The sequence below is a fragment of the Mustela erminea genome, chromosome 5, assembly GCF_009829155.1.
Source record: "Mustela erminea isolate mMusErm1 chromosome 5, mMusErm1.Pri, whole genome shotgun sequence".
Taxonomy (NCBI): Eukaryota; Metazoa; Chordata; class Mammalia; order Carnivora; family Mustelidae; genus Mustela; species Mustela erminea.
This window is the reverse complement of record NC_045618.1, coordinates 108,731,700-108,756,905: the sequence shown is the minus strand read 5'-3', so window position 1 is coordinate 108,756,905 and position 25,206 is coordinate 108,731,700. Positions and strand designations below refer to the sequence as shown.

General features: G+C 43.8%; 1 protein-coding gene across 1 annotated transcript in view; it reads right to left on the bottom strand.

Moving 5' to 3' along the window:
- The window catches only part of PRKCH (protein kinase C eta), a 225,956-nt gene extending 201,328 nt beyond the window's left edge, over positions 1–24,628 (bottom strand). Inside the window, exon 1 of the mRNA XM_032344412.1 lies at positions 23,264–24,628. Within this exon, the coding sequence (XP_032200303.1) occupies positions 23,264–23,626 (363 nt within the window). The 5' untranslated portion in view covers positions 23,627–24,628. The remainder of the gene's footprint in view (positions 1–23,263) is intronic.
- Between the last annotated feature and the right edge of the window lie 578 nt (positions 24,629–25,206).

The following is a 25,206-nucleotide window of genomic DNA, read 5'->3' as shown; positions in this document are numbered from 1 at the left end:
TTCAGCCTAACAAAGCTGTAGTCAAACTCTTTTTAAACATCTTCACGTACTACATATTTTCTAATCAATTTTTGAATTTTTACAATGTGTCACACACCTTAATTAAGCAATGAATATCGCTCAAAATACCGATTACAAAAAGAGACCAAGTACAGGGGCGCCTGGGTGGCTCAGTGGTTTCGGCTGCTGCCTTCAGCTCGGGTCATGATCTCAGGGTCCTGGGATCGAGCCCCGCATCGGGCTCCCTGCTCCGCAGGAAGCCTGCTTCCCTCTCTCTCTCTCTCTCTCTCTCTGCCTGCCTCTCTGCCTACTTGTGATCTCTGTCAAATAAATAAATAAAATATTTAAAAAAAAAAAAAAGAGACCAAGTACTACTTTTAGATACTATTACTTCTTTTTTTTTTTAAGATTTTATTTATTCATTTGATAGAGATCACAAGTAGCCAGAGAGGCAGGCAGAGAGAGAGGGGGAAGCAGGCTCCCCGCTAAGCAGAGAGCCCGATGCGGAGCTCGATCCCAGGACCCTGAGATCATGACCTGAGCCGAAGGCAGAGGCTTTAAACACACTGAGCCACCCAGGTGCCCCAATTTCTTTTTTTAAAAAAAGATTTTTTTTTTTACTTATTTATTTGATAGAGAAAGAAAGCATGCGCACAAGCGGCGGGGGTGGGGGATAGGCAGAAGGAGAGAGAGAGAAGCAGGCTCCCCACTGAGCGGGGAGCCCGATGTGGGACCTGATCCCAGGACGCTGGGATCATGACCTAAGCCCAAGGCAGATGCTCAACCGACTGAGCCACCCAGGCACCCCAAGATTCATTAATTTCTTAATTGGAGTAATGTTAAGCCTTTCTCCAGGTAGTACACTAACACCCAAATCATTCCTTTGACCTATCAATCCCCATAACTAGGTCACTATAGCAACTGCTCCACTGGGAACACCAACTGGGCAGTAACCACAGCGTGCACTTAGCAGTGGACTGTTCCAGGCCATGCTGTAGGCCCTGGGAAAAAGTAAAGGCAAATAGTTTGTGCAAGAGGAACAACGGATTCATCTGGAACAGTATCTATTGGAGGATACTGGGGATCCACGTAGAAGCCATTGGCTTTGGCCAGAGGTAAAGCTTCTCCACTGGTCCTGACACTGATGCTAGATGGTTCCCGGACCTTCACAGCAGCTTCTCCAAAGCACAGTCTAAGGTTAGCTGGTCGAGAAACTCTCCATGACCTTTCTGGATGCTAGTCTTCAACAGATCATTTAAGACCTCTAATTATCAGTTCTTATGTGGTAATCAGTGAACCTGGTTTTAAGACTCCACACTGGACCAGAACACACTGGAAAATCTGCGATGAGAGATGGAAAGATCTGTTGCCTTTAAAATGAGGGCTAAGCCACCTCCACCCTGTGGTGGAGCCCTTCAGCCACAACAATGACAGTGGCGAGGGGCAGAGTTCCTGTGGAAACACTTACGGTGCGATTCTTCTGGTGAAAATGGGCCTCTGCAAAAACAAAGGCTTCACACCAACAGCACAAAGTGACGGGGCCCTGTGGAATGGTGGGTCTGGGGCCGTTAATTCAGAGCCTAAGCCCAGAACAGACGTTCACTTCGAATACATGAAGACAAAACTCCCTCATGACTGAAAGCTAAAACCGGCGGCCATGACAGCGTCTGGTGTTTTGAGATCTTCAAGCAGTAGCTCACTGACTAACTCATAATCAGGGGCATCTCTCCAAGGCGCTGCTGCAGTTAGGAAAGGACAAACCACAATAATCTACATTTATAGGAGTTCGGTTGATCATATTCTATACTAATAAATGACTTAGTTCCACCTTCACCAGCCTTCTGCTTTAATTTAATTACTGGGTTAGCCTTTAAAAGGGTACGCCCTCCACCTGCAAATGAGTTTGGTGCTCGTGCTCAGAGAAGAGTTGGACATCTAGACGACACTCTGCCCCTCCCACCAGATCCACTACAGAGGCAGGTCACCGAGCTAGGGATCTCACAACATCACCCCTACACAAGACTCAACTGTCACACTGACTTCTACCTGCTTCGGGGGAAAGAGGAGAACCTCGCCTCAGCCCTCACCTCAAGGCATCCGAGTCAACCCTTTATTCAGCACCTACCAGGAGCCATGCACTGAGAGTAAATGAGAACAGACCAAGACAATCCTCCAGCCCTCACGAAATATGCTCCTGCCAGTGGTATGGACCAGGTACAGTCTGCTTTTAAAAAGCACTTAAGTGGACGCCTGGGTGGCTCAGTTGGTTAAGCGGCTGCCTTCGGCTCAGGTCATGATCCCAGCGTCCTGGGATCGAGTCCCACATCAGGCTCCTTGCTCTGTGGGGAGCCTGCTTTTCCCTCTGCCTCTGCTGCCACTCTGCCTGCCTGTGCGCTCTCACTCTCTTTCTCTCTCTCTGGCAAAGAAATAAATAAAATCTTAAAAAAAAAAAAAAAGCACTTAAGTGTTGTTAGCCCCACTTAAAATGACCCGCAAAGATAAAAATTCCATGGGAAAATTACAACTCTCCCAGGGAGAAACGGGGAAAGGGGTTTATACTACCTCAAACCTAGTTAATACTGACTTACTCTGAAGACCGAAGTCAAATATCACCTCCTCCAGGAAGTCCTTCCTAAATCCCCAGGTTTGCAACCCCCGACCTTCATTCCTATTACTGCACATATCTCCATTCCTGAACTCAGCTACTCTCCTAAAACCGTGAGCTTGTGCTATCTTCCCCACCACAAGGTGAGCCCCTTGAACGTGGCATATCCAGCACCTGACCATAGCAGGTGCTCAGTGAATGCTGTCAGCTGACGCACGGCAGTGTGTAGGTTTGTGCATGTGCGGGCTCAGGCCTGTTTGTGGGTGTGTTCGTAGTCCCAAAGAGAGTGACATATTTTTTCTATATAACCTCCTTCATCCCTCCTATCTTTTCCAGTGTTCTATAACAAGACTTCTGTGCAAATTACAAAGGAATACCCGCCCTCCTCCATCGACATGTACTGAAAATGAAGTGAATTAGACAAGACCAGGAGCAAGAAAACCTCACTTGCTCATTTGTACCCAGATCATGAGCTGGAGAGAAGGAGAGGCGGGAGATGGAATGGGGGAGGTAGGCAAGGCCAGACTGCTGGGAATCTTCCCAAGAAGCCTGAACTTTATGGGCGATGGGAAGCCTTTAAAAGATTTCTAGCAGGAGAGAGGTTAGGCTTGAGCTCTAGACAGCTCATCCAAGCAGCTCCGTGGAAGATGGATTTCAGGGAATAAGATTTGACTCATGGGGACCAGTTCCAAAGCTACTGCAATCATCCATCCATAGGACAAGGGCCTAAACAGATGTGGTACCGGTGGAAAAGAAGAAACTGAGTCAAGAAGTATTTAGCAAGCTAATTCAGCAGGACTTGGCAATGGACTGAAATGGGGAAAGAGATGAAAGAAAATTCAAGAAGGAACACTGAGGTGACTGAACAACGGTGAGACTAGTTCTAAGAAAATGGGCAGAGAAGCAGGTTAAGGGGAAAGATGGAGTATATAGTCGTGGACAGTGTTGGCCCAGAGACGCCTATCAGATGTCGAAGTAGATCTTCCCAATGAGCATCTTAAATGTGCGATTTTGGACCTGCTCTGACACCTGCCTAAGCCACAGTTTCCTCCGGAGGAAATGGTACCTGTTCATGCCTCACGGGCTTCACGAGGATTGAAGGAGACAAGATATAAAGCCCTTTGCTTAGAGCTGCCCCGATCCTAGAAGCAGAATCACGCTCAGGGACAAAGGGTTGGAAGGCCTTGGCATATGCACAATACGGTTAAGACTGTGAAAGTGGAGACCGTGTGGAGGAAGACAACAGTCAAAGGACGAAACCTCAGGAAATACCAGTATATAACAGGCACCAAGGAGAAAGTAGCAGCCAACAAGACAAAGAAGTGACACGATGACATGGTCATTCCTGGGATTCGCCAGAGCGCTATCCACGCACACTGAGAAGAGAAGAGGAGACACTGAGCCCCACCTCAAAAGGGAAGCAAGCCAGGCCAGGAGAGGGCTGTGTGGCTCGTTGCATCAGAGCTGGGAAGGGTGAGTGTTTAGAGAGAGAGAGATCTGGGCCTGTTTCTAAAGGGAAGGTGTCAGGAGGAAGGCAGAGGATGAAGGTGTGGGAGAGGGAACACCTGACCCAAGGAGGACACAGAGAAGATCCCAAAAAGGCAGGCGGAAGGCTAGGCCTGACCAGCAAGCTCTCCTCACCCCAAGCCTGTCTGCGGCAGGAAAGCAGGGCCATGAGGGGACAGGCCACAGGTGGGAGTAGAAGTTCCCCCCGTGAGCTACAGTTTTCTCGGGACATGGGTGCACTTGCCTACAGAGAATGATCTGGATGCTGGGAAAACAGCTCTCCCGGATTAGAACTGACTCTAACTGAGCTCCTCCAAATAATGGCCCAAGGAGAAGACAAATAAGGAAGCAAGGGTCTGTGAAAAGTTAAGAGAAGGAGCTTCGGGAGAGCGGGGACACCTCATTATTTGTTCTGCCAACTCTCTGTCAGTTTCTTACTTTTCTTACTTTTCACATTCACTTACATTTCACGTTCAGCTTCACTGAAACAGAACGGTCACTAAGTAATTCGACTTGGAAATTTTAACGGAAATAATATTACTGGAAAGACTCGTTTTATATCTTGACAGGGCCAATTTCGGAATCATTATTTTTCCTGTTTTAAAACAAAATGCTACATACACCAGTTCGATAGGACCAAGTTACAGCAGAAGGAGTCGGCAGTGAGCCATGAGAAATTCAGTTCCGTGAGAAAAATTGGCACATCAGAGTCACAATGAAGCCACTTCAGGAGTCCCTTGTTTATTTTGCCAGAAGAGGATTTTTTTAAGAAAAAGAAGCTTAATGGGCAACTATCACCTCAAGGTCACCATTAACCCAGGATCCTGTCCTCACCACGGGCAGGCTGGCATTAATATCTCCCCGACATGTGTGGACCAGAACACGGTCAAAGACGGCCAGTTTCTCCTGTTTTGAAAACGATCTCAAATGGCCTAAACAAAAGTTAGCATCTTATTTGAGGAACCTGGATGCAGCTAGTCCCTTCACACACCCTTCCACTTCTTTAAATAATGAAGAGAAGAAAAATCATGCTGGCACATCCGTTCTCTCTCCACTACTCCCGGGGCTGCTCTTAAACTCTCTCGCACACACAAAGTGTTAATGTCTTTATCTGAAATACGAACGTTTTGTTTTTTTTTAAGATTTTATTTACTTATTTATTTGACAGACAGAGATCACAAGTAGGCAGAGAGAGGAGGAAGCAGGCTCCCCACTGAGCAGAGAGCCCAATGTGGGGCTCGATCCCAGGACCCTGAGATCATGACCTGAACCGAAGGCAGAGGCTTTAACCCACTGAGCCACCCAGGCGCCCCTGAAATACAAACGTTTTAAAGACAAATCTTTTAGCAGAAGTGGTTGACAATGTCTGGCTCCTGAATCAGACTCGAGACCTGAAAACCATGAGGAATTTCTTCATTCTACAAGAGTTTCCAAATCCCTATCGCATGCAGGGCACTTGGCCAGGCCCTGGGGCCGGGGACGGGGGTGGCGGTGTGTGCTGAGGGGCCCCGAGAGAGGCGCTCACACGGACTGAGGCACCGCGGGCTGCAGGTTGCAGGTCCGGTGGAAGTGAGGGCAGACACCCACGATCACATCCTCATTCAGCCCCAGACACTCGCAACAGCAGTGCCCCAGCAAATCAATACAACCACAACCCAAGTACAGGATGTGCATGACAAGACAGCGAGGGGGCCCAGCAGGGAGATTCAAAAACAGTATATTCTCTGCACAGCCCATGAGCTAAGGCTTCTGAATACCCAAAACCAAGACCGTGCTAAACATCAGTGCAAACACTGTTGGGCCGTACTAGGGAGCAAATGCAACTTCTGTTCTGAAAAATTAAATACGTACTTTTCAGAAACCTCAAACTTAAAATCAACTGTTGAAAGATCTAGGTCCCAAAACAAGTCGCTAATCTACAGCTAGACTGGACAAAACCATCTTCAAAAGGAGTCCGTGCGGGGGAGGAGGGGGCCCTCGTATTTTTCTGCAAACCAAATCAAAACTGTTGGTGCCCTTGATTTCATCCATAAATCCCAAAATTCAAATGACGCACTTTTAAATTGTAGTTTTCCTCTTTGCAAAGCATGAAAGAACAATTTACATCCAATGACTAGCATCGTATGTTCAAACTTAAATCAAGGAAACATCTTTTAATGCCAACTCAGAGAGGCTATTTACCGTCATTTCCCTTAACTGCAGTAATAAAAGTGCTCACTTCAGCTTCTAAAAGGGCTCCTTCACTCCTCTGCAGCTAAATATTACAACTTCCTTCTGATTTGTTATTCACACTAACTCAGAATCTTCTATCTGTCCAACACAGAATGAGCAAACCAAAAGACTCAATTTCAAGGTTTTTCACAAACTGACTTTGGCCAACATTGTAGCCACAGTATTTCCAACTTCATTTCCCCATATTCCTTGCAAGCTCTTTCAACGGGGACTTATGTACAAAATTCCCCTGAAATCCCTAGGATTCCAGAGTAAAGAAACCATCTCCTCTCCCACCAGTAATCATCCTATTGATTTACACTCCAGAATCTTAAATAAAAAGCAAAAACAGTAAGAAGGCTGGATTCAGTGGCACTTGGGTGACTCAGCTGATGAAGCATCTGCCTTCGGCTCAAGTCATGATCTCAGGGTCCTGGTACCCTGAGCTCCCTGCTCAGCAGGGAATCCACTTCTCCCTCTCCCTCTGCCACTCCTCCAGCTTGTGCTCATACTCTCTCTCTCTCTCTCACTCTCTCTCTCTCTGTCAAATAAACAAATAAAATATAAAAAAAAAAAAAAGTCCAGACTCAAAAATCCCTTCTAAAATTCTCAAAACTCGGGCACCTGGGTGGCTCAGTGGGTTGAGCCGCTGCCTTCGGCTCAGGTCATGATCTCAGGGTCCTGGGATCGAGTCCCACATCGGGCTCTCTGCTCAGCAGGGAGCCTGCTTCCCTTCTTCTCTCTCTGCCTCCCTCTCTCTCTGCCTGCCTCTCTGGCTGCTTGTGATTTCTCTCTATCAAATAAATAAATAAAATAAAATAAATTGTTAAAATTCTCAAAACTCAAAATTCTAAACCCTGAATTCTCTAAAATTAACTCTAAAATTCTATGTAAATCAGTGTCTTATTGTTTTCAGAGTTAATTTCAGAAAAGGCTGGGCCCCTGACTTCATATTTAAGTACAGACGAGAGTGGTGGGGGTGGCAGTTACGGGGACACAGTTGATAATTTACCACAGAGCTATGGGTCCTGCACTGCGATCCATGGTTTACCTAAGTCCCACCATGTTCTCACAAAAGGCTGAGAGGCAGCTACTGTGTTATGGTGAGAAAGCTGGGGCTCAGAGAGCTTCAGTGGCCCCTGCTAATGAGAGGCAGACTAATAGCTGAACCCCAACCCGGCTGACACCCAACTCTGACACTATGATGCACTGATAATTATGGTAGTTGTCTAATAAATATTCCTCAAAGCCTGTACTTTGTACTATTACTCTGTAATTGTAGATTCTGCATCCTAATTTATGTGGCTTAGGCAAATGCTAGTGTGTCTTTCTACATAAACACAGACCAAATGGATATGGAAGAGAAGGTCAGGAATACTCCAGAGGTCAAGGAGATGCCAAAACAGATGTTCTTTGACATTATCCAGATTTAATTCACAAAATTATAGTCCATAAAGTAAACAGGCTTTTGGTAGTTAAGAACAAACTCTATCTAGTCATTCATAATTTTTGAGGTTTTCTTTCCTTTATGATTACTGACACCATGTTTATTCATTCTTATCCACAAGTTTATAGTTTTGTAAAAATAAAAACACTTCGAGGACTTATCAATTGTATCACCACAGTATAATCAGCCTATCCTTCTAAGAATTGAAACTTTCCATTAATAGGTATGAGTCTACAGAAAATATGCCATTCAATAAAGCAAAAATGTGGAAGTAACTTCAGAATCTTTGTTTTCTTACTCCTTTAGAAAATACAGTGCTGGGGTGCCTGGGTGGCTCAGTGGGTTAAGCCTCTGCCTTCGGCTGAGGTCATGATCTCAGGGTCCTGGGATTGAGCCCCACATTGGGCTCTCTGCTCATCAGGGAGTCTGCTTCCCACCCCCCCCCCTTCTCTCTGCCTGCTTGCGATCTCTCTGTGTCAAATAAATAAATTAAATCTTTTAAAAAAGAAAGAAAAGAAAATACTGTGCTACAGAGTGTAAGCAGATGCTTCTGTGTCACTTGAGAGGCACTAAGACCATATTGTCCCCTCTCCCCAAGAAACTTAAATCTCCACCCCCGTTGTCTCCAATGCAGCCATCTGGATGTCTTTCCTGGGTTAACAGGATCATTTTCAGAAGGCCCTTATTAAAATAGAATATCCTCAGGAGATTAAAAGTAACCAAAGCTACTATTTCTTGAGGGACTACTTTGTGCTGGGCACCTTTAATGTCTTAGATCTGATCTTCACTCCAGTCCTAGAAGGTAGCTAACATTAGCACCACTGTCTGGAGGAGAAAACTGTCAGAGATGGAGGACTTGCTCGCTGTAGCAGAGCCAAAATAATGCACCCAACTTGGTAACTCTGAGTCAACCTTCTCCATTACCTCCTTCTTGTTCCTCCACATGTCAAGCTCGTTCCTACCTTTGGACCTTCGGCTTACCAGCCCCTCTGCCTGGGATGTTCTTTCTCTAATGTTCGTATGGCTGGGTGCTTATCACTTGAGTCTCAGCCAAAATGTCCCCTCTCTGGGAGTCCTTCTCTGCCCCGTCTAGGTGAAGCAGTCATCTCATCACACTCTACCACATCACCTTGTTTTTGTTCTCCAGGGAGCAACTAACCACCATTTGTTATTTTCATAATCACCTGTTTGCCTGTTTATTACCTACTCTCCACAATAGGATGGAAGCTCTTTGAGACCCAAGATTCCGGGTGTTGTGTTCTCTGTCCTATCTGCAACACCAGGAATGGAGCTGGGCACACAGCAGGAGCTCAGTAAAGATCTTTTCTGCCTCCTCCACCCCATAGTGTGGTGGCGTTGGGGAAGATTCTTGGATTCAAGTCCACAGAGCTACACTCTAACTTCACTTCTAACCAGCTAGGGAGCTGTGGTCTGGACCACCTCCACTCAGATCAATTTCTACCATCATCAGGTCATTTCCCATGGTGTGCGTGAGGTGAACTGAAACTCAAGAGAAGACCGAAAAATCCTGTTGGGTCAGAGGGACCCAGACCATACAAGACCAGGGGTCACAAGACAAGAGGAGCAGACAAGCACACTGACTTCATGGGCTTGTCTTAGACTAACACAAAGGTTCACCATAACACCCAGTGCAGCTCAAAAAGAGGGTAAATGTTTTAAGCATACACCTATATCCTATCTCTCTTTACAGGCAAAAGTCGATATTAACAAAAGATACAAACCAAAGTCAAACTGCCCTAGTTTTATAGGTGGTTTTTTTTCCAAATTTTCATCTACTGCAAACCTCAAAGAAACCCCTTCAAAAATAGAGGCTTTTGAAAATACCTAAATAACATAACCAAATAACCTTAAAATGGGTCATCTTCTAGCATATTTCACCAAGAACCAGACATTAAGTGAGAATACATTTTTTAGGCATGTATTATTCTCTAAAATTTATAGCTCTTCTTTTCAACTAGTTAATTATCTGCTATAATTAGCTGAAGTGGAAATGCCCTCAAATACAGGGGGAAATATTAGAACCACACTCTGGGAATTAGAAATTAATGAAAGCCTTATTTCTTATATCTTTCAACTGGGGTTTCTTAACCTGAAGCTGTGTCTACAGTCACGCTTTGGGGATAGTAATCTGGTGACACTGATCCCAGCACATTGTCAATACGCATGTAGATGTGCATTTTTCTAGAAACAGGGCCCATAGTTTTTCATGATCACTAAAAGGATCCTGGGCTCAAAAACAGTTTCAGAAGCACTGCTTCTGCTGAGAATCTATTCTCAACTCTTCCGTACTATGACAGAACAATAGTAAAATATAACAAAGCACTTAAGAGGTCTGCAGCTCACAAATTAATAAATGTTTTCTGTTTGGGGAATTATGCTAATATGTTTGTGACCTTTATGTACTCTTCCAGATATAATTTCAGATCTTAGAACAAATCTGACCATCAGGAGAATAGTCTCCAGAAGAAATTTCAGAAGGGAGCAAAACTTTCATTGTCCAATGGAACTATACCTAGAACCATTTAACTCTGATGCTGGAAGGGGCCGCAGGAAGGGGCCCTGTGACATCACAGGCAAGAATACCAGAGTGTCCTGTGAAGACAGAGGTGCAACATCACATCTAAGTGCTATGAGAAAGATCTAGAAACAGTGTCATGCAAGTACAAGGGATAAATATGACTTACAAATGAAAATCCAGGGCACCTGGGTGGCACAGTCGTTAAGCACCTGCCTTCAGCTCAGGTCATAATCCCAGGGTCCTGGGATCAAGCCCCACATCAGGCTCCCCACTCAGCATGAAGCCTGCTTCTCCCTCTCCCACTCCCCCAGCTTTTGTTCCCTCTCTCACTGTGTCTCTCACTGTCAATTAAATAAATAAAGTCTTTAAAAGAAAAATGAAAATGCAGCTTTGGGATTTTGGTTTAAGCCATTAAAGAACAAGGGCTAGGTCTAAAACAGGCTTATACTGGCCCCCTCTGTTTTGTTATATTAATATAACTATGAGGGGCTCATGTTGGCCATGGTTCTATCCTCTGACCAATTTCTTAATTTTTTTTTTTAACCACAAGCACCAATGAAACCTTTCAGGCATTCCTCTCTCTATAAAGTACAAGGGTAAAGCTTATGTAAAACTGAAGGAACTCTCCAGAAGTCAGCATTTAATAAAAGCAGTGCTGATGAGCCCTCTATTAAGTGGTCTTTCTACTAAAAAGTCCTATGTGTTTTGAAAATCACTGCTGTATATACCAAAATACACCAAAATAATAATCTTGATAAATCTCTCTGGATAGTACCATGATTCTCAACAAAAATTTCCCATCTCATAAAGTTCTTTGACAGAGTACTTCAACACTACAATAGCCAATACCCTTGGGCTCATTCCTCCATCTAATTAAAATGTCTGTTCTACAAGTGATTTATAGTATTTGTCATCACCTAAGGTGAATATATAGACTAGTGGCTACAGACATGTTGTGACTACAAAACATTAATTACCATGTTGGTGAGAATGGCTTCTAGCAACAGCTCCAACAGTGGGATTCTCAGTCTCTCTCTGCCAACAAGTAACAGGGACATAACTTGCAACCATCCCATAGGACAAGGAGCCCATTACTGTAAATCAAGAAATATAATTGTGTGGCTTGACACGAGGACACACTGTAATTCCTTAAGGCTGACTCTAAACCAAGGAAACAACACCAACATCACTGTCAATGCTAAAAACCATTTAGACATGAGCTAAATCCTCTTCAAGCCTGAGCAATTTAGATTTGGACCAATTCTTAGGAACTGTTAACTTTGATAAGACATAATTCATCTTGACTGCTTAAAACCAAACCAATCACTCCAAAAGAAAAGAAATTATGTAACCATCTAACACACAGAGGCAGAGGCTGTACCGATGGGAAGGGTCCTTGGAAATATTCTAGTGTAACCCCCTCACTATCTAACCAGGGAACGGGGACCCTGACACACAGAGACTTGCCTAAGGTCACAGCTGATAGATGGCAAAGCCACACCTTGAACCCAGCTCTCCTGACTCCCATTATAACACAGCACTTACATGTTGCTGGAAATTGTATGATGAAATACAAGAGGCTTTTTTTTTTTTTGGGAAGTTAATATAATACTGATTTGCCGTCAAAGTTAACTCCTCATAGGGATGCCTGGCTGGCTTAGTCGGAAGAGCGTACGACTCTTGATCTCGAGATTGTGAGTTCAAGCCCCACACTGAGTGTAGAGATTACTTAAATAAATATTTTCAAAAAGTTGACTCCAGGGACGCCTGGGTGGCTCAGTGGGTTAAGCCTCTGCCTTCGTCTCAGGCCATGATCTCAGGGTCCTGGGATCAAGCCCTGCATCGGGCTCTCTGCTCAGCAGGGAGACTGCTTGCCCCTCTCTCTCTGCCTGCCTCTCTGCCTACTTGTGATCTCTCTCTCTCTCTCTCTGTCAAATAAATAAATAAATAACCTTTAAAAAAAGTTGAATCCATATGTTTACTAATAAGCCAGCTTCCTCTAAAATTTTAGCACACAAACATATATGTGTGTAAATAAACATCTACATAAATATACATCTAATTTAATGCATTTATGAATAAATTATTATGTATTTCTAAACAAATCTAAGTAATACCTACATCTCTATGTTAAGAGTGTGAGTGTGTGCATCACATATCCTATGAGTCAAGGCAACAGTAACACTTTGGCTATAGCCTTCGTTCCCACATTCTGCAAACAAGGCTGAGCTAAATAAAGTAAGTGTCAAAAGCCCATAAACCTCCAGAACCGAGCAGGTGACGAGTGAAGATGGCCAATTCGTCACCGGAAGTGGCGTGGTCTGGCTAACTGGAGTACCACAGAAGTAAGTATCTTCAGATTCAACATGAAAAACATTTCGGCCAAATGAATTCATCTGCAGGCTGTCCCTGGGCCTCAGTAAGACCCATCAGGCTTTTTGTCGTTGTCCTGAACTAGATAACCCTCCTGCTTCAAATCTATGGTTCTTTACTGATCGGCATGAAGCTTAAGGTATTTACTGGTTCAAACAGGGTGTTACGGTACCCTGCCTTCGGGAGTCGAATGTTCTTTCAGGTCAGGTCATCTGTTCATAGGCATCACAACTTAGTCACTTTCCAAAGATGGAAACATTTCTAATGGGTCAGGAACATTTACCTTTCAAAAGCGCACCTGTGATGTCTCCCTGGGAAAGCATTATGAGGTCAAAAGTTCCTTTTCTTCTTTTGAGGAATGATGTATCAGTCATTTAACTGAAGCAGGCCTGTGGCTACCTATGCTCGGGCTTTAGAAAAGAAAAATGCTCCTGATCTCCTCACACCAAGTACTCAAAGCATCTTAATACTTAACTTCTTTTCTGTAATTTCCTCATTGTTGGTTTTCTTCTCCAACCTCTCTCCCCCTGGAAACTCCAGAACCTATGAAGGAAGAGGCCATATTTGTCTTATCCCCTTGCCTCCCTAGGGTAGAGCACATCGTGCCCAGGACATAGGGCACGCTCAGCGGTGGGTGAATGTTCATCTAGGTCTTGGCATGTCATACAGACACATGTAACAGTCTGTTAGAGGAGCCACCCCAGGAACAGAAAAGATAAATCCTAGTTAATCATCCATACTATCACACGCTGAACTCCCTCCCTCCAGCCAATACCACATACTTGCAAGAGAGCCCAATGCCATATGTCCACTCTTTCAGGATGGAGGGAACCGTGGGCAATGGCGGCCCCAGGATGCTGAGGGAACACTAAGGAAGAGGACCCAGACTTGGGATGTCAGGATAAATTTTCTGGGTAACTGATGTCTACAGTGAGACCTGAGGCACAGGTGGGAACAGGTGGCCCTTGAGGATGAAAGCTGTGATTGGAGCAGAGTGTGGGTTGAGGAGAGCTGAGCAACAAGGCTCAAGAGGAAATGAGAGGCCGAACATGGAGAGCATTCTATACCATCTTAAAGATGTGTGCTTTTTTTTTTTTTTAAGATTTTATTTATTTGACAGAGAGAGACACAACAAGAGAGGGAACACAGCAGAGGAGTGGGAGAGGGAGAAGCAGGCTTCCCTCTGAGCAGGGAGCCCGATGTGGGGCTCGATCCCAGGACCCTGAGATCATGACCTGAGCTGAAGACAGACACTTAACGACTGAGCCACCCCGGTGCCCCAGATGTGTGCTTTTTATCCAAGAGTAAAGGGGAGCCACTGAAGGTATTAAGGAATGACTATCAGGTTGGCAACAGAGAAAACTCATTTTGGATACAGCAATGTTAACAATGGAAAAGAATGGTTAAGGCACTGAGTTTCCACTCAGGCCTCCTTTTATCATATTCTAATAAGACAGAGATAAGCAGTTAACACAAAAGGAGAACCTGATCTAGTCAATTTCTAGTCCTTCTATTTCAAAAAATAGAAAAAAGACTGCAGATGGTTGAGCGTGTGCCTCTTGATTTCAGCTCACATTGTGATGTCAGGGTAGTGATGGAGCCCCGTGTAGGGCTTGGCACTAGGCAGGGAGTCTGCTTGAGATTCTCTCTCCCTCTCTCTCTTCTTCTGCTCCTCCCCATGCCTCCTCTCTCTCTATCAAATAAATAAATCTAAAAGAGAGAAAGAGAGACTGCCGAAAATCCAAGGCACCTTTCTTATTCTAAGTAAATGCCTCATAAAAATGTATTGCACTTTTACTATCATAACTAATCATCAGTCTGAACACCTGCCAGATACCAAAAGAGTTACATAAGATGAAATGATTCACAATCTGCCCACCAACCTCATTAAATCCCCAAGGCTGAATGCTTACTTCTTGCCTCGGCCCCAAATTTAACATGTTGGGCCTACAAATCACAACCTATTAACAGGCTTAAAAATCACAGTATTTTCATCTGAAGCAAAGCAAGGAATTTTTTCATCCACAGAGTTTTCAATCCATTATCATATGCAGAGGGCATATAAACCCAGCCCAATCTTTCAAGTACATATTGACACATCATTAATTGACTTTTAAAAAGGGACACTGCAATAGTTATAAGTGGTCACTCCCCCATGATTTTATTTCTTTTGGAAAGATGAATAAAATGTTTAAAGGCATTCCCAAAATATTTACACTTTACTTGCTCCAAAATCACATTTAAGAAATTCATTCTTTGGACAAATATTTAGTGCATTCTATATATGGGACACTGCTCCAGGGGCTGGGTTTAGAACAATGAATAAGAGAGAAGGAATCTCTGCTCTCGTGGTGTTTATACTTGAAAGGAGGAAGGTATAATAAGTAAATTAACAAAATGATCTCAAAGAATGACGAGGGCAATGAAGGATGACAAGATAATAACATGGTCAGGAAAATGCTCTCTGTAGGGGGGATCTTTTGAGCCACAATCTGCCTGATGAGAAGCAGCCAGCCCCACCACCACGAAATTCTTACAATGAAACTGAAGACACAAAAACTCCAATTCAATTCCTGTACACTGGAATAAACGTCCCTAGCAATGCTAAAATAGGTCTTTCCCCTCATCCCTGTGAGCTCGTCAATGTTGGACACTGTTGGCCATTTTGCTCAGAAAGAAATAATTGTTAGAATAAATAATTGCACTGCAAAGCACAAAAGACAATGAACCGCTAGATAATGAATCTAGAAGAACTTAAACACTATCAATTCATGCACCTGGATCCAGGAATCAGGAAAAAAACGGCAATCGACAAGGGTCCAGTGGAAACCTGGCACTTCCCCTGACAGTACTACCAAAAAGGTACCTCACTGAGAAGTTCAGAGAAAGCTGCCTTCCAGGGCTGCAGGGAACATAATGTCTTCAGGAGGGGTGAACGAGGAAAACAGCCTGAGATCCCGCCAAGCAGGTCCTTCCTTCCTGAGGGGATGCCAAGGTCTTTCCATGACGCAGCCTCCAGCTCCTCCTGCCTCCCCCCATTTCCCCATGCTCTGCATTAAGCATTAGATGCTGGTCCCATCTGGACAGTCAGCAAATAAAGAAAAAGTACATGAAAGAAGGAAAGGTTTAATGTAGACAAATTTCCAGCTTTCGGAAATCTAAGAAATTGTGCAAAATCGACCAGTTCTAGAAGAAACAGAAAAAGAAATCAGCAGTGACAACTTAGAAAATGAGACTGTGTGCCCAAAATCAGAAACTATAATGAATTTTTGATGCTCTTACTCTGATAAATATTTTCTACACATAAGAGGCAATGAAGTTTTCAAGAGTCAACCTTACTCAAACCTAATTCAGTCACTCACTTAACATCTTCTTTGGTAAAATCCTCATTATTTTTTCCTCTACAGTTTTATTGACATATAACCATCATACAATAACATGCACATACTTAAACGTGAACTATTTGACGAGCTTGGGCTTAAGTGTATAACTGTGAAACCATCACCACAATCAAAATAATAAATATATTCATCTCCCTCAAAAGCTTCCTTGTGCTGCCTTTGAAATCCATCCCCCCCATCCCCCATTCCCAAGCAACCACTGATCTGCTTCCTATCACTACAAACTGCTTTTCATTTGCTAGAATTCTGCCTAAATGGAATCATATGGTAGGCACTCCTTTTTGTCTGGCATCTTCCACTCAATAAAAATTATGTTGCGATTCAACATATCGTTGCACGTACGAATGTTTCATCACGTTTTATTACCAAGTAGTAGTCTATTGTATGGGTGTAGAGTACATCTGTCCAATAGACACATGAAAAGATGCCCAACACGACTGATCATCAGGGAAATGCAAATCAAAATCACAATGAGGTACCACCTCACACCACTCAGAATGTCTACAATCAAAAAGACAAGAAAGAACAAGTGTTGCTGAGGGAGAGAAGAAGAGCGAATCCTCATCCTCTGGTGAAGGGAATGTAAATTGGTGCAGCCACTGTGGAAAACAGTATGGAGGTGCCTGAAAGATTTAAAAATAGGAATACCATACAATCCAGTAATTCCACCACTGAGTCTGCCCCAAAAATGAAAATACAAAGAGATACAGGCACCCCTATGTTCACTGCAGCGTTATTTACAATAGCCAAGACATGGAAGCAACTTAAGGGTCCATCGATAAAAAAAGAAGATGTGGTGTGTATACATGCATATACACACACACACACACACACACACTGGAATATCTTGCTACTCACAACAACATGGATAGACCTAGAGGATATTATGTTAAGTGAAAGAAGTCAGAGAGAGAAAGATAAGTACCATATGATTTCACATACATAGGCAATCTAAAAACAAAACAACAACCAAAACCAGATTCATACATATAGAGAACCCACCAGTGGCTGCCAAAAGGCAGGGGGTTGTGGGGATGGGCAAAATAGGTGATGAGAATTTAGGGGTATAAAATAATTCATGGGGATTAAAAGTACAGCAGGAGGAATATAATAATATTATAATAACATTGTATGGTGACAGATGGTGAGTATAGTTATCGTGGTGAGCATTTCATAACATACAGGATTGTCAAACCACTATGTTGTACACCTGAAACTGATATAACATTGTAGGCCAACTATATTTCAATAAAAAAAAATTTTAATTCAACTGTTGACTTATACTTGAGAAGTTTCCAGTTTTGTTACAAATAAAGCAGCTATGAACATTCATGTGTAAGTTGCACAAACGGTTTCATTTCTCTTGGTAAATACTTAAGAGTAGCTAGGGCACATGGTAGGTGTATGTTTAACACTTTAAGAAACCACCAAACTGTTTTCCAATATAACTGTACCATTTTATATTCCTCACACTGGTGTATAAGAATTCCAGTTTCTTGGGCGCCTGGGTGGTTCAGTGGGTTAAGCCGCTGCCTTTGGCTCAGGTCATGATCTCAGGGTCCTGGGATCGAGTCCCGCATCGGGTTCTCTGCTCCGCGGGGAGCCTGCTTCCTCCTCTCTCTCTCTCTGCCTGCCTCTCTGACTACTTGTGATCTCTCTGTGTCAAATGAATAAATAAAATCTTTAAAAAAAAAAAAAAGAATTCCAGTTTCTTGGGACGCCTGGGTGGCTCAGTTGGTTAAACAGCTGCCTTCGGTTCAGGTCATGATCCCAGCGTCCTGGAATCGAGTCCCGCATCGGGCTCCTTGCTCGGCAGGGAGCCTGCTTCTCCCTCTGCCTCTGCCTGCCATTCTGTCTGCCTGTACTCGCTCTCTCTCCCTCTCTGACAAATAAATAAATAAATAAAATCTTAAAAAAAAAAAAAAAGAATTCCAGTTTATCCATTTCCTAACACTTGGTATGGTTGATCTTTTTAATTTAGCCTTTCCATGAATTTTTGTTTTAACATGCATTTCCTTGATGACTCATGATTTTGAGCATCTTTTAATGTGCTCTTTTCCATGAAGGTGCCTGTACAAATCTTGTCCCATTTTTAAGTCGAGTATTTTCCCATTGGGCTTTAAGAGTTCTTTTGTATGTTCATGTTACAAGTCCGTTGTCTGGTTTAACACTGAAAATATTTCCTCCCTGTCTGTGGCTTGTGTTTTCACTTTCTTAAGTCCTTTGAAAAGCAATAATTCTTAATTTCTATGGAGTCTGATTTTTTTTAATAGTTGGTGCTTTTTATGTCCTATCTAAAAAATATTTGCTGAACCCAATGTCACTACCATTTTCTTCTGTATTCCTATAGAAGGTTTATAGTTAAACTCGTTTGTTGAGGTCTATGATCCATTTGGGGTTAATTTTTGTGTATGTTATGAGGTAAGGGACATGCTCACATTTCTGCATTTTGCTATTCAATTGTTCAAGTACTACTGAAAAGATTATTTCCCCATCAAGTTGCCCTGGCATCCATCAAAAAAAAAAAATCAACCAATCATACATATATGAATTTCTAGATTCTGTCCCATTCCATTGATCAATGGGACTCTTATTACTGCAATATCACATTATCTTGATTACCGTAGCATTACAGTAAGTCTTAAAATAGAGAGTTCAAGTCCTCCAAACTTGTTCTTTTTCAAAATTATTCTTAGATCAGTCTAGGTCTTTTGCATGTCCATATAAGTTTTAGAATTGGTTGGTCAATTTCTACAACAAATCTTGCTGAGATTTTGACTAGGACTGCAACAAATCTATTGAATAAATTTGGGAAGAACTGGGGTCCTAACAATTTTGAACCCTCCCATTCACAAACACATTCCCCCCTCCATTACCTTAGATCTTTATTTCAGCAATATTTTGTCACTTTTCAGTGAACAAGTTTTGCATCTTTTATCAAATTTACCCAATTTCAAATATTTTTGATGGTCTTATAAATGGTATTTTCTTCTAGCTCAGTCCACTAATAGTATATAGAGATAACAATTGACCTTTGTGTATTAGTTTAGATCCTGTGACCTAACTAAACTCACTTGTTAGATCTAGTAGCCCGTTTGTTGATGTCTTAGAATTTTCTACGATCAATCTGTGATGGCTTGTGCAGAACTGTTTAATAACACCTCTTAAAAGAGGTTTTTAAGAATGATTTGAAAGATTCATTCACCATAGCGTGACATCATTGAATGGAGTTATTTACCCAATAAGGCTGTCTGCAAATAAAGACAGTTTTACTTCTTCCTTTGTAATCTTTATGCATTTTATTTTTTTTAATTGCCTAATGCACTGAAAAGGACCTCCAACACACTGCTGAACAGAAGTGACAAGAACAGACATCCATGCCACTTCTGATCTTAGGGGAGTATCATTCATTCTTTCGCTATTAAGATGTTCCCTATATGCTTCTCACAGATGCCCTGCATCAGACTGAATAAGCTTCATTCTATTACCAATTTGTTGAGAGTTTTTATTACAACTGGATATTTAATCTTGTCAAATACTTTTTCCATATTTATTAATATGGTCATACCAATCTCTTCTTTTATTCTGTTAATATGAAGAACTGCACTGATGGATTTTTAGATGTTTAATCAATCTTGCAGTCCTGGTTAGAAACCCCATTTGGTGATAATGTACTACCCATTTGCTATACTGTTGGATTTGATTTGCTAAAATTTAAGAATTTGGGGGGCACAGATCTATAGTTTTATTTTCTTGAAATGTTTTCATCAGGTTTTGGTATAAGGGTCATGGAATGAGTTGAGATGTGTTTCTTTCTCAAATTTTCTGAAATAGGTTGTATAGAGTTGGCACTATTTCTTTCTTAATTATATGATAGAATTCACCAGTAAATCAATCTTGAGACCTTGAATCTGCATTGTGGAAGGTTTTTAATGAGAAATTTAAATACCTTAATAAACATAAAGCTACTCAAGTTACTTGAGTAAGTATAGGTAGTTTTGTATCTTTAAAGAAATTTATCTCAGGGGCACCTGGGTGGCTCAGCTGGTTAAGCAACTGCCTTCAGCTCAGGTCATGATCCCAGAGTCCGGGATCGAGTCCCACATCAGGCTCCCAGCTCCATGGGGAGTCTGCTTCTCCCTCTGACCTCTCCTCTCATGCTCTCTCACTCTCTCTCTCAAATAAATTTAAAAAAAAAAATTTTTAAAGAAATTTATTTCATCTAAATTGTGGAATTTGACATAAAATTATTCATAATACTCTTTTTTAAAAAAAATGTCTGTAGGATCTATAATGATGTTCTTTCTTTCCTATATTGGTAATTTTGTCTTTTCTCTTTTCTTGATCATCCTGGCTTGAGGCTCATTAATTTTATTGTCCCCCCCACACACAAGAACCAGCTTTTTGTTTCATTGATTTTTCTCTTTTGTTTCTCTTTTCTACTTTACTTTGCTTCCTTTTAGTTCCACTTGCTCTTCCCTTTAGTTTCAGATGGAAACAGGTCTTTGAGATCTTTTCTAATTTAACTAAAGCTGTGAAATACTGCTTAAGAACTTCTTTAGCTGTATCCCATCTACCTCCTTGAGCTTTTATGCAGATTTAATGAAATATGTATAGTCAGTCAGAAAAGAAATATTTAACTGCCTACTCCATGTCAGGCATTAAGACTGGTATTAGAAATACACTGCATTAAAATAAATCTAATCCCTTCTCTCATCAAGATTAGAAGGTAATACTGAAAATATTGGTCCAAAATAAATGTTGTTATCTTCCTGATACTTAGAAGGTACATTAAGCCAGAATGCAGAACCATGATTTATTCTAATGAAAAGTGTATTTTCTGTTTTAGTCTCTCTACTCATGAACTAGCAAAAATTAAGTCACTAGATCTTTTTATTTTTTAAGCTCAGAGAACTATAATTCTTATTGCACTATATGAATTTATTGCGGAGTAAAATCAAATATTCTATTTGTAAATGCTTGAATAAACTATGTATTTCAATACACTAAAGATAAATAAGTATTCCTGTAATTCTAAACTTGAAAACCACCTTAAAATTTATAAAGAATCCTTTAAAAAATAAGCATTCCATATATTTCTAATATTTTCCTAACAAGATTTTTCTTAAAAATTAATGAAACACTCTACTAATACTATCTATCCTATCCTGTTTCAAATTACCCAAAACTTAAAAAAAAAAAAATACCCAGAACTTTTTACAAAATACTCTGCCCCTGTCCCCAGTCGAATATAAATGCATGGCAAACCACTGGTTGCAAGGCCTTTTAAATGGTGATCTAACCTACCAAATGTTCATGTTTTCAAAAATGCCACCAGTGTGTTAAACATCTCAGTATAATTAATTCAGGCAACTGTAGATATAGATATTTAACATATATTTAAATCTTTGTTCATCCAGGATCTTCCTACCATATGCTTCTTCCAGTCCCATTCTCTTGGTCTTCATTTAGGCCACAGGTTCTCACCCTTGACTGTACACTGGAATCACCTGAGACCCTGAAAGTACTGATACTAGCTAGGGTCCCACAATAAGAGATGCTTTAAGTTTTTTAAAGTGGGGATTTTCAAACCCCACCCCATGTGATTCAATGGTGCAGACCAGGGGTAAGAAGGACCAGTCTAGGCTCCCTCTAGGAAGTTACGCGTCTAATAACCATTGGCCATTCTGTACCACCGTACTTCAGAACCTGGTTCCTCCAGAATTTCCCAATCAAACTCCTAATCAAACACTAATTCAGTAATTCCATTTGCATTCCTAGGCTCACCTCTTTTTCTATTTAGAAATTCACAGGATAAAATTTAAGTCTCTATTTTAGCCATTCCTCTCCAATCCACTTCTAAATTTCATAAAGTTCAACTGAAGAGAAATTAACTCAATATAATTTGATGATATCATTAAATAGTCATTATGTTTTCTTCTACAAAAAGACAGTTCTACAAGCCACCTGTAATTTTACAGAATATATGATAATATTACCAGTTCCTCAAAGTATAAGATACTGAAATGAGTCTTTGTTACTATCCATCTGATTCCACCACTTGTTAATTTCTAACAGGTTTTCACTACTGAATCACATTCTGGACTCAAAACTGACATCCTCTGAACTTAAACCATTAAACTCCTGAGAATCTTCCAACAGCTTACTCCACTTTGCCAAACCAGACCACTTGATTATAATTATCATTTCATCATGTAAAAGTGGGAAGGAGAACACCTGGATCACAAAGTCAGTACAGTACCAAGAACAAGCAGCAACGGCATTTTAGCACTGAGCAGAGTGCTAATAGAAATTTTAATTTACTTGCAGCAGAAATGTTGTCTCGTGGGAACTATGTGAAAAGTAGAGGCAAGTAGGAAGTTGCGGGTAACTACTTGTCAATACACAGAAACACCAGCAGGAGAGATGGGACAACTGGGGGTGGTCCACAAACTACTGAGGAGTGCTCAAAGCTCCCAGACCAATAGCAGCAGAAAGGCGCACACAAGACTGGCACCTCTCAGACTGTGACAGAACTACCGAATTTGCTTACACAGGTAAACCTCATCTCCTTGGAAAACTGCTAAGCAATAGAACTTCGCCAACGTGCAGACCCAGGAACTCAGATCCCTGCCAGTGTGGGTTATGTACCCATGGGATGTAATGGATCTGCATGCTGAAACACGTGCGCACGTCTGAGCAGCTGAACCAACACGTATCCATAAACATTATGAATAATACTTGCGAGAATGTATGGCTTTCTCCTAAGAAGCGCTTTAAGGACTTCACCCAGATCAAATCACTTTCATATCACATCTTCCTCACCTTTCTTTGTACTACCCGCGTGCGCAGAGTTAGGGCGCCTTATCCAAAGTCTGGGCAGTGGGGGGTGGAGGGTGTTGTCACTCTCTCCGCCCTGACTTCCCGTTAGCCCAAGCTGCCATCCCAAAAGGGGACCATGTCCGGGCTGGCTTCCTGGAGACACTCATGAGCCCTCACACACCCACCGCGGTCGCGTCACTAGAGCCGCGGCCACCTGGGTGAGGACCAAAATCTGGAGGGAATTCCCTCCGCCGCGGAGCTCGGCAACAGGATGCGAAAGCGGGACCCCAGCGAGATTTGAAAAGTGGAGGGGGAAAAGAGTCAAGCGGACACAACCGGGAGGGATCACAGCTACTCACCCAACCCTCGAATGTGTCCGAGGCGCCGGCCGTGCGCAGCAGCTCCTGGAATTGCAGGGTGCAGTTGGCCACGAAGTGGTCATAGCCCAGGGGCGTCTCGTGGAAGACGGCCAGTTCGAGGTGGCCACCGTCGGTAACGTTGGTGCAGAACTCCTCATTGTACGTGGGTTTGTTGGTCTTCTGTTTGGTGCTGGTCTGGCCCACGCGCACCTGGTCCACGCTCACCGTCAGGTAGGGGTCCAACAGCTGGTAGCCCTTCTTGAAGAGCGAGTGGCGCAGGGACCAGCGGGTGGGCTGCAGCCCCACAGCCTCGCCAATACGGACCCTCAAGTAACCATTGAACTTCATGGTGCCGGACGTCATGCCGGCGCCGCTGCCCGGGCCCCGGGGGGCCGCGCTGGCTCGCAGCGGGAGAGCCTGGAGCCCCAGCTCAAGCCAGCCCTCGCGGCAGCCGCAGGAGTGGAGGCAGCTCCTGGGAAAAGCAGCGCCCAAGCCCCCCTCGAATGGTCATTCTGCCTCCTCCCGGGGACCTTCCCCTCCCCTCCTTCCCTCGCCCCCTCCCCCGCGAGGTGGAAAGGAGGGGAGCCCGAAGCCGAGCCCTCCGCGAGCCGGGGTAGCCCGACCGTCCCTCTCCAGCGCGCGGCGCTTCCCGGGGGCTCTCAAAGGATTCGCCCCTTCTCCAGAGCCGGGAAGCTCCTCTCCCCGGAGAGCCGGAGCGACCCGTCCGGTTAGCTCCAGCCCCAAGCGTCTCTTGCCCCCGCCTCCTCCTGCTTCTCCTCCTGCCCCCGCCTCCGCGGGCTCACGCTCTCCCCCACTCGGCGAGCTTCAAACCAGGAAGCAGCTGCCGCCGCATCCCCGGTAGGAGCCTCGCGCCGCCAGGCTCCAAGTTCACAGAAGCCCTGCGCGGGATTCCGCGCCGGGTCCCGCGCCTTTCGAATCCCAGGGGCGTGGCGCGCAGCCCGCGGGGACTGTGGGCCCGTGGCCCGGCGCGCGCAGCCGGGGAGCCCCACGCGGGCTCGCCGGCCCCGCTCTGCGCGCGCTCTCTGTCGCGCGGGGTCTGGCTGTGCTTGGTGGGCTAGAGGCTCCCCCAGGTGCAGGCCTTACAGGCAAGGGCTCGTGGCCAACCGGGAGACAACACCTGGCGCCTGGGAGACGGGTCCAGAGAGTGCTGGGGGGCGAGAGGAGGAGGAGGGGGAGCAGGAGCCGGGAACCCGCGCTCCTTGAGTCGCCGGCACCCTCCTTACCACCGGAGGAGTTGGGCTGGCGAGCCTGCCTGGCGGTGTGGGAGAGGCAGCGGCCTGAGCGGGCGCTTGCCGGGGAGGTTCCTTTTCCTAGTCTTTACAGGGATGGCTCATCCCGGCTTCAGCTCGGGCTCATCCTGTTTGTGCGCCTTTCCTGCAGAGAGTAATTACACGGTTGCTTTTTTGTTGTTGTTGTTTTTAATAGGGTGGTAATAATGATGGAAATCCCGTCCTCCTCCTTCCTCGGAGAGGTGTGTCTTGTTGCACAAAGAGCAGGAAAGGTCGGTTCTGAAGAGAGACATGGCTGAGATGTAATAAGTCTCTCTGAGGAGTGGGTGGTTCCTGGTCTGCCAAGCCGGGCATAGCAAGGGCAGAAGATGCTCACACACAAACACTGCCCCTGACACACGTGTACAGAAGAAATCGCTTCTTCGAGGAACAGAGGAACATTCCAACTTGTTGCTGCGTTTGCAAGTAGGCAGCCTTTTGTTCCTTTCCATGTACTGTGCTTTACCGCAAAGCTAAGGGCCAGCCACAACCAATTTGTCTCCCGTAGAGCCTAGGCCATTTTTAAGATACTTAAGTACATTCTGTCTGACTGTTCTGGTTCCCCTCAGAGCAGGTCAGGTCTTCCTCACGCCCTCCACCCAGGGCCCTGTTTGGGGCCCTCCTCAACAGTTTCACTCCTGTGAATGGAGGCAC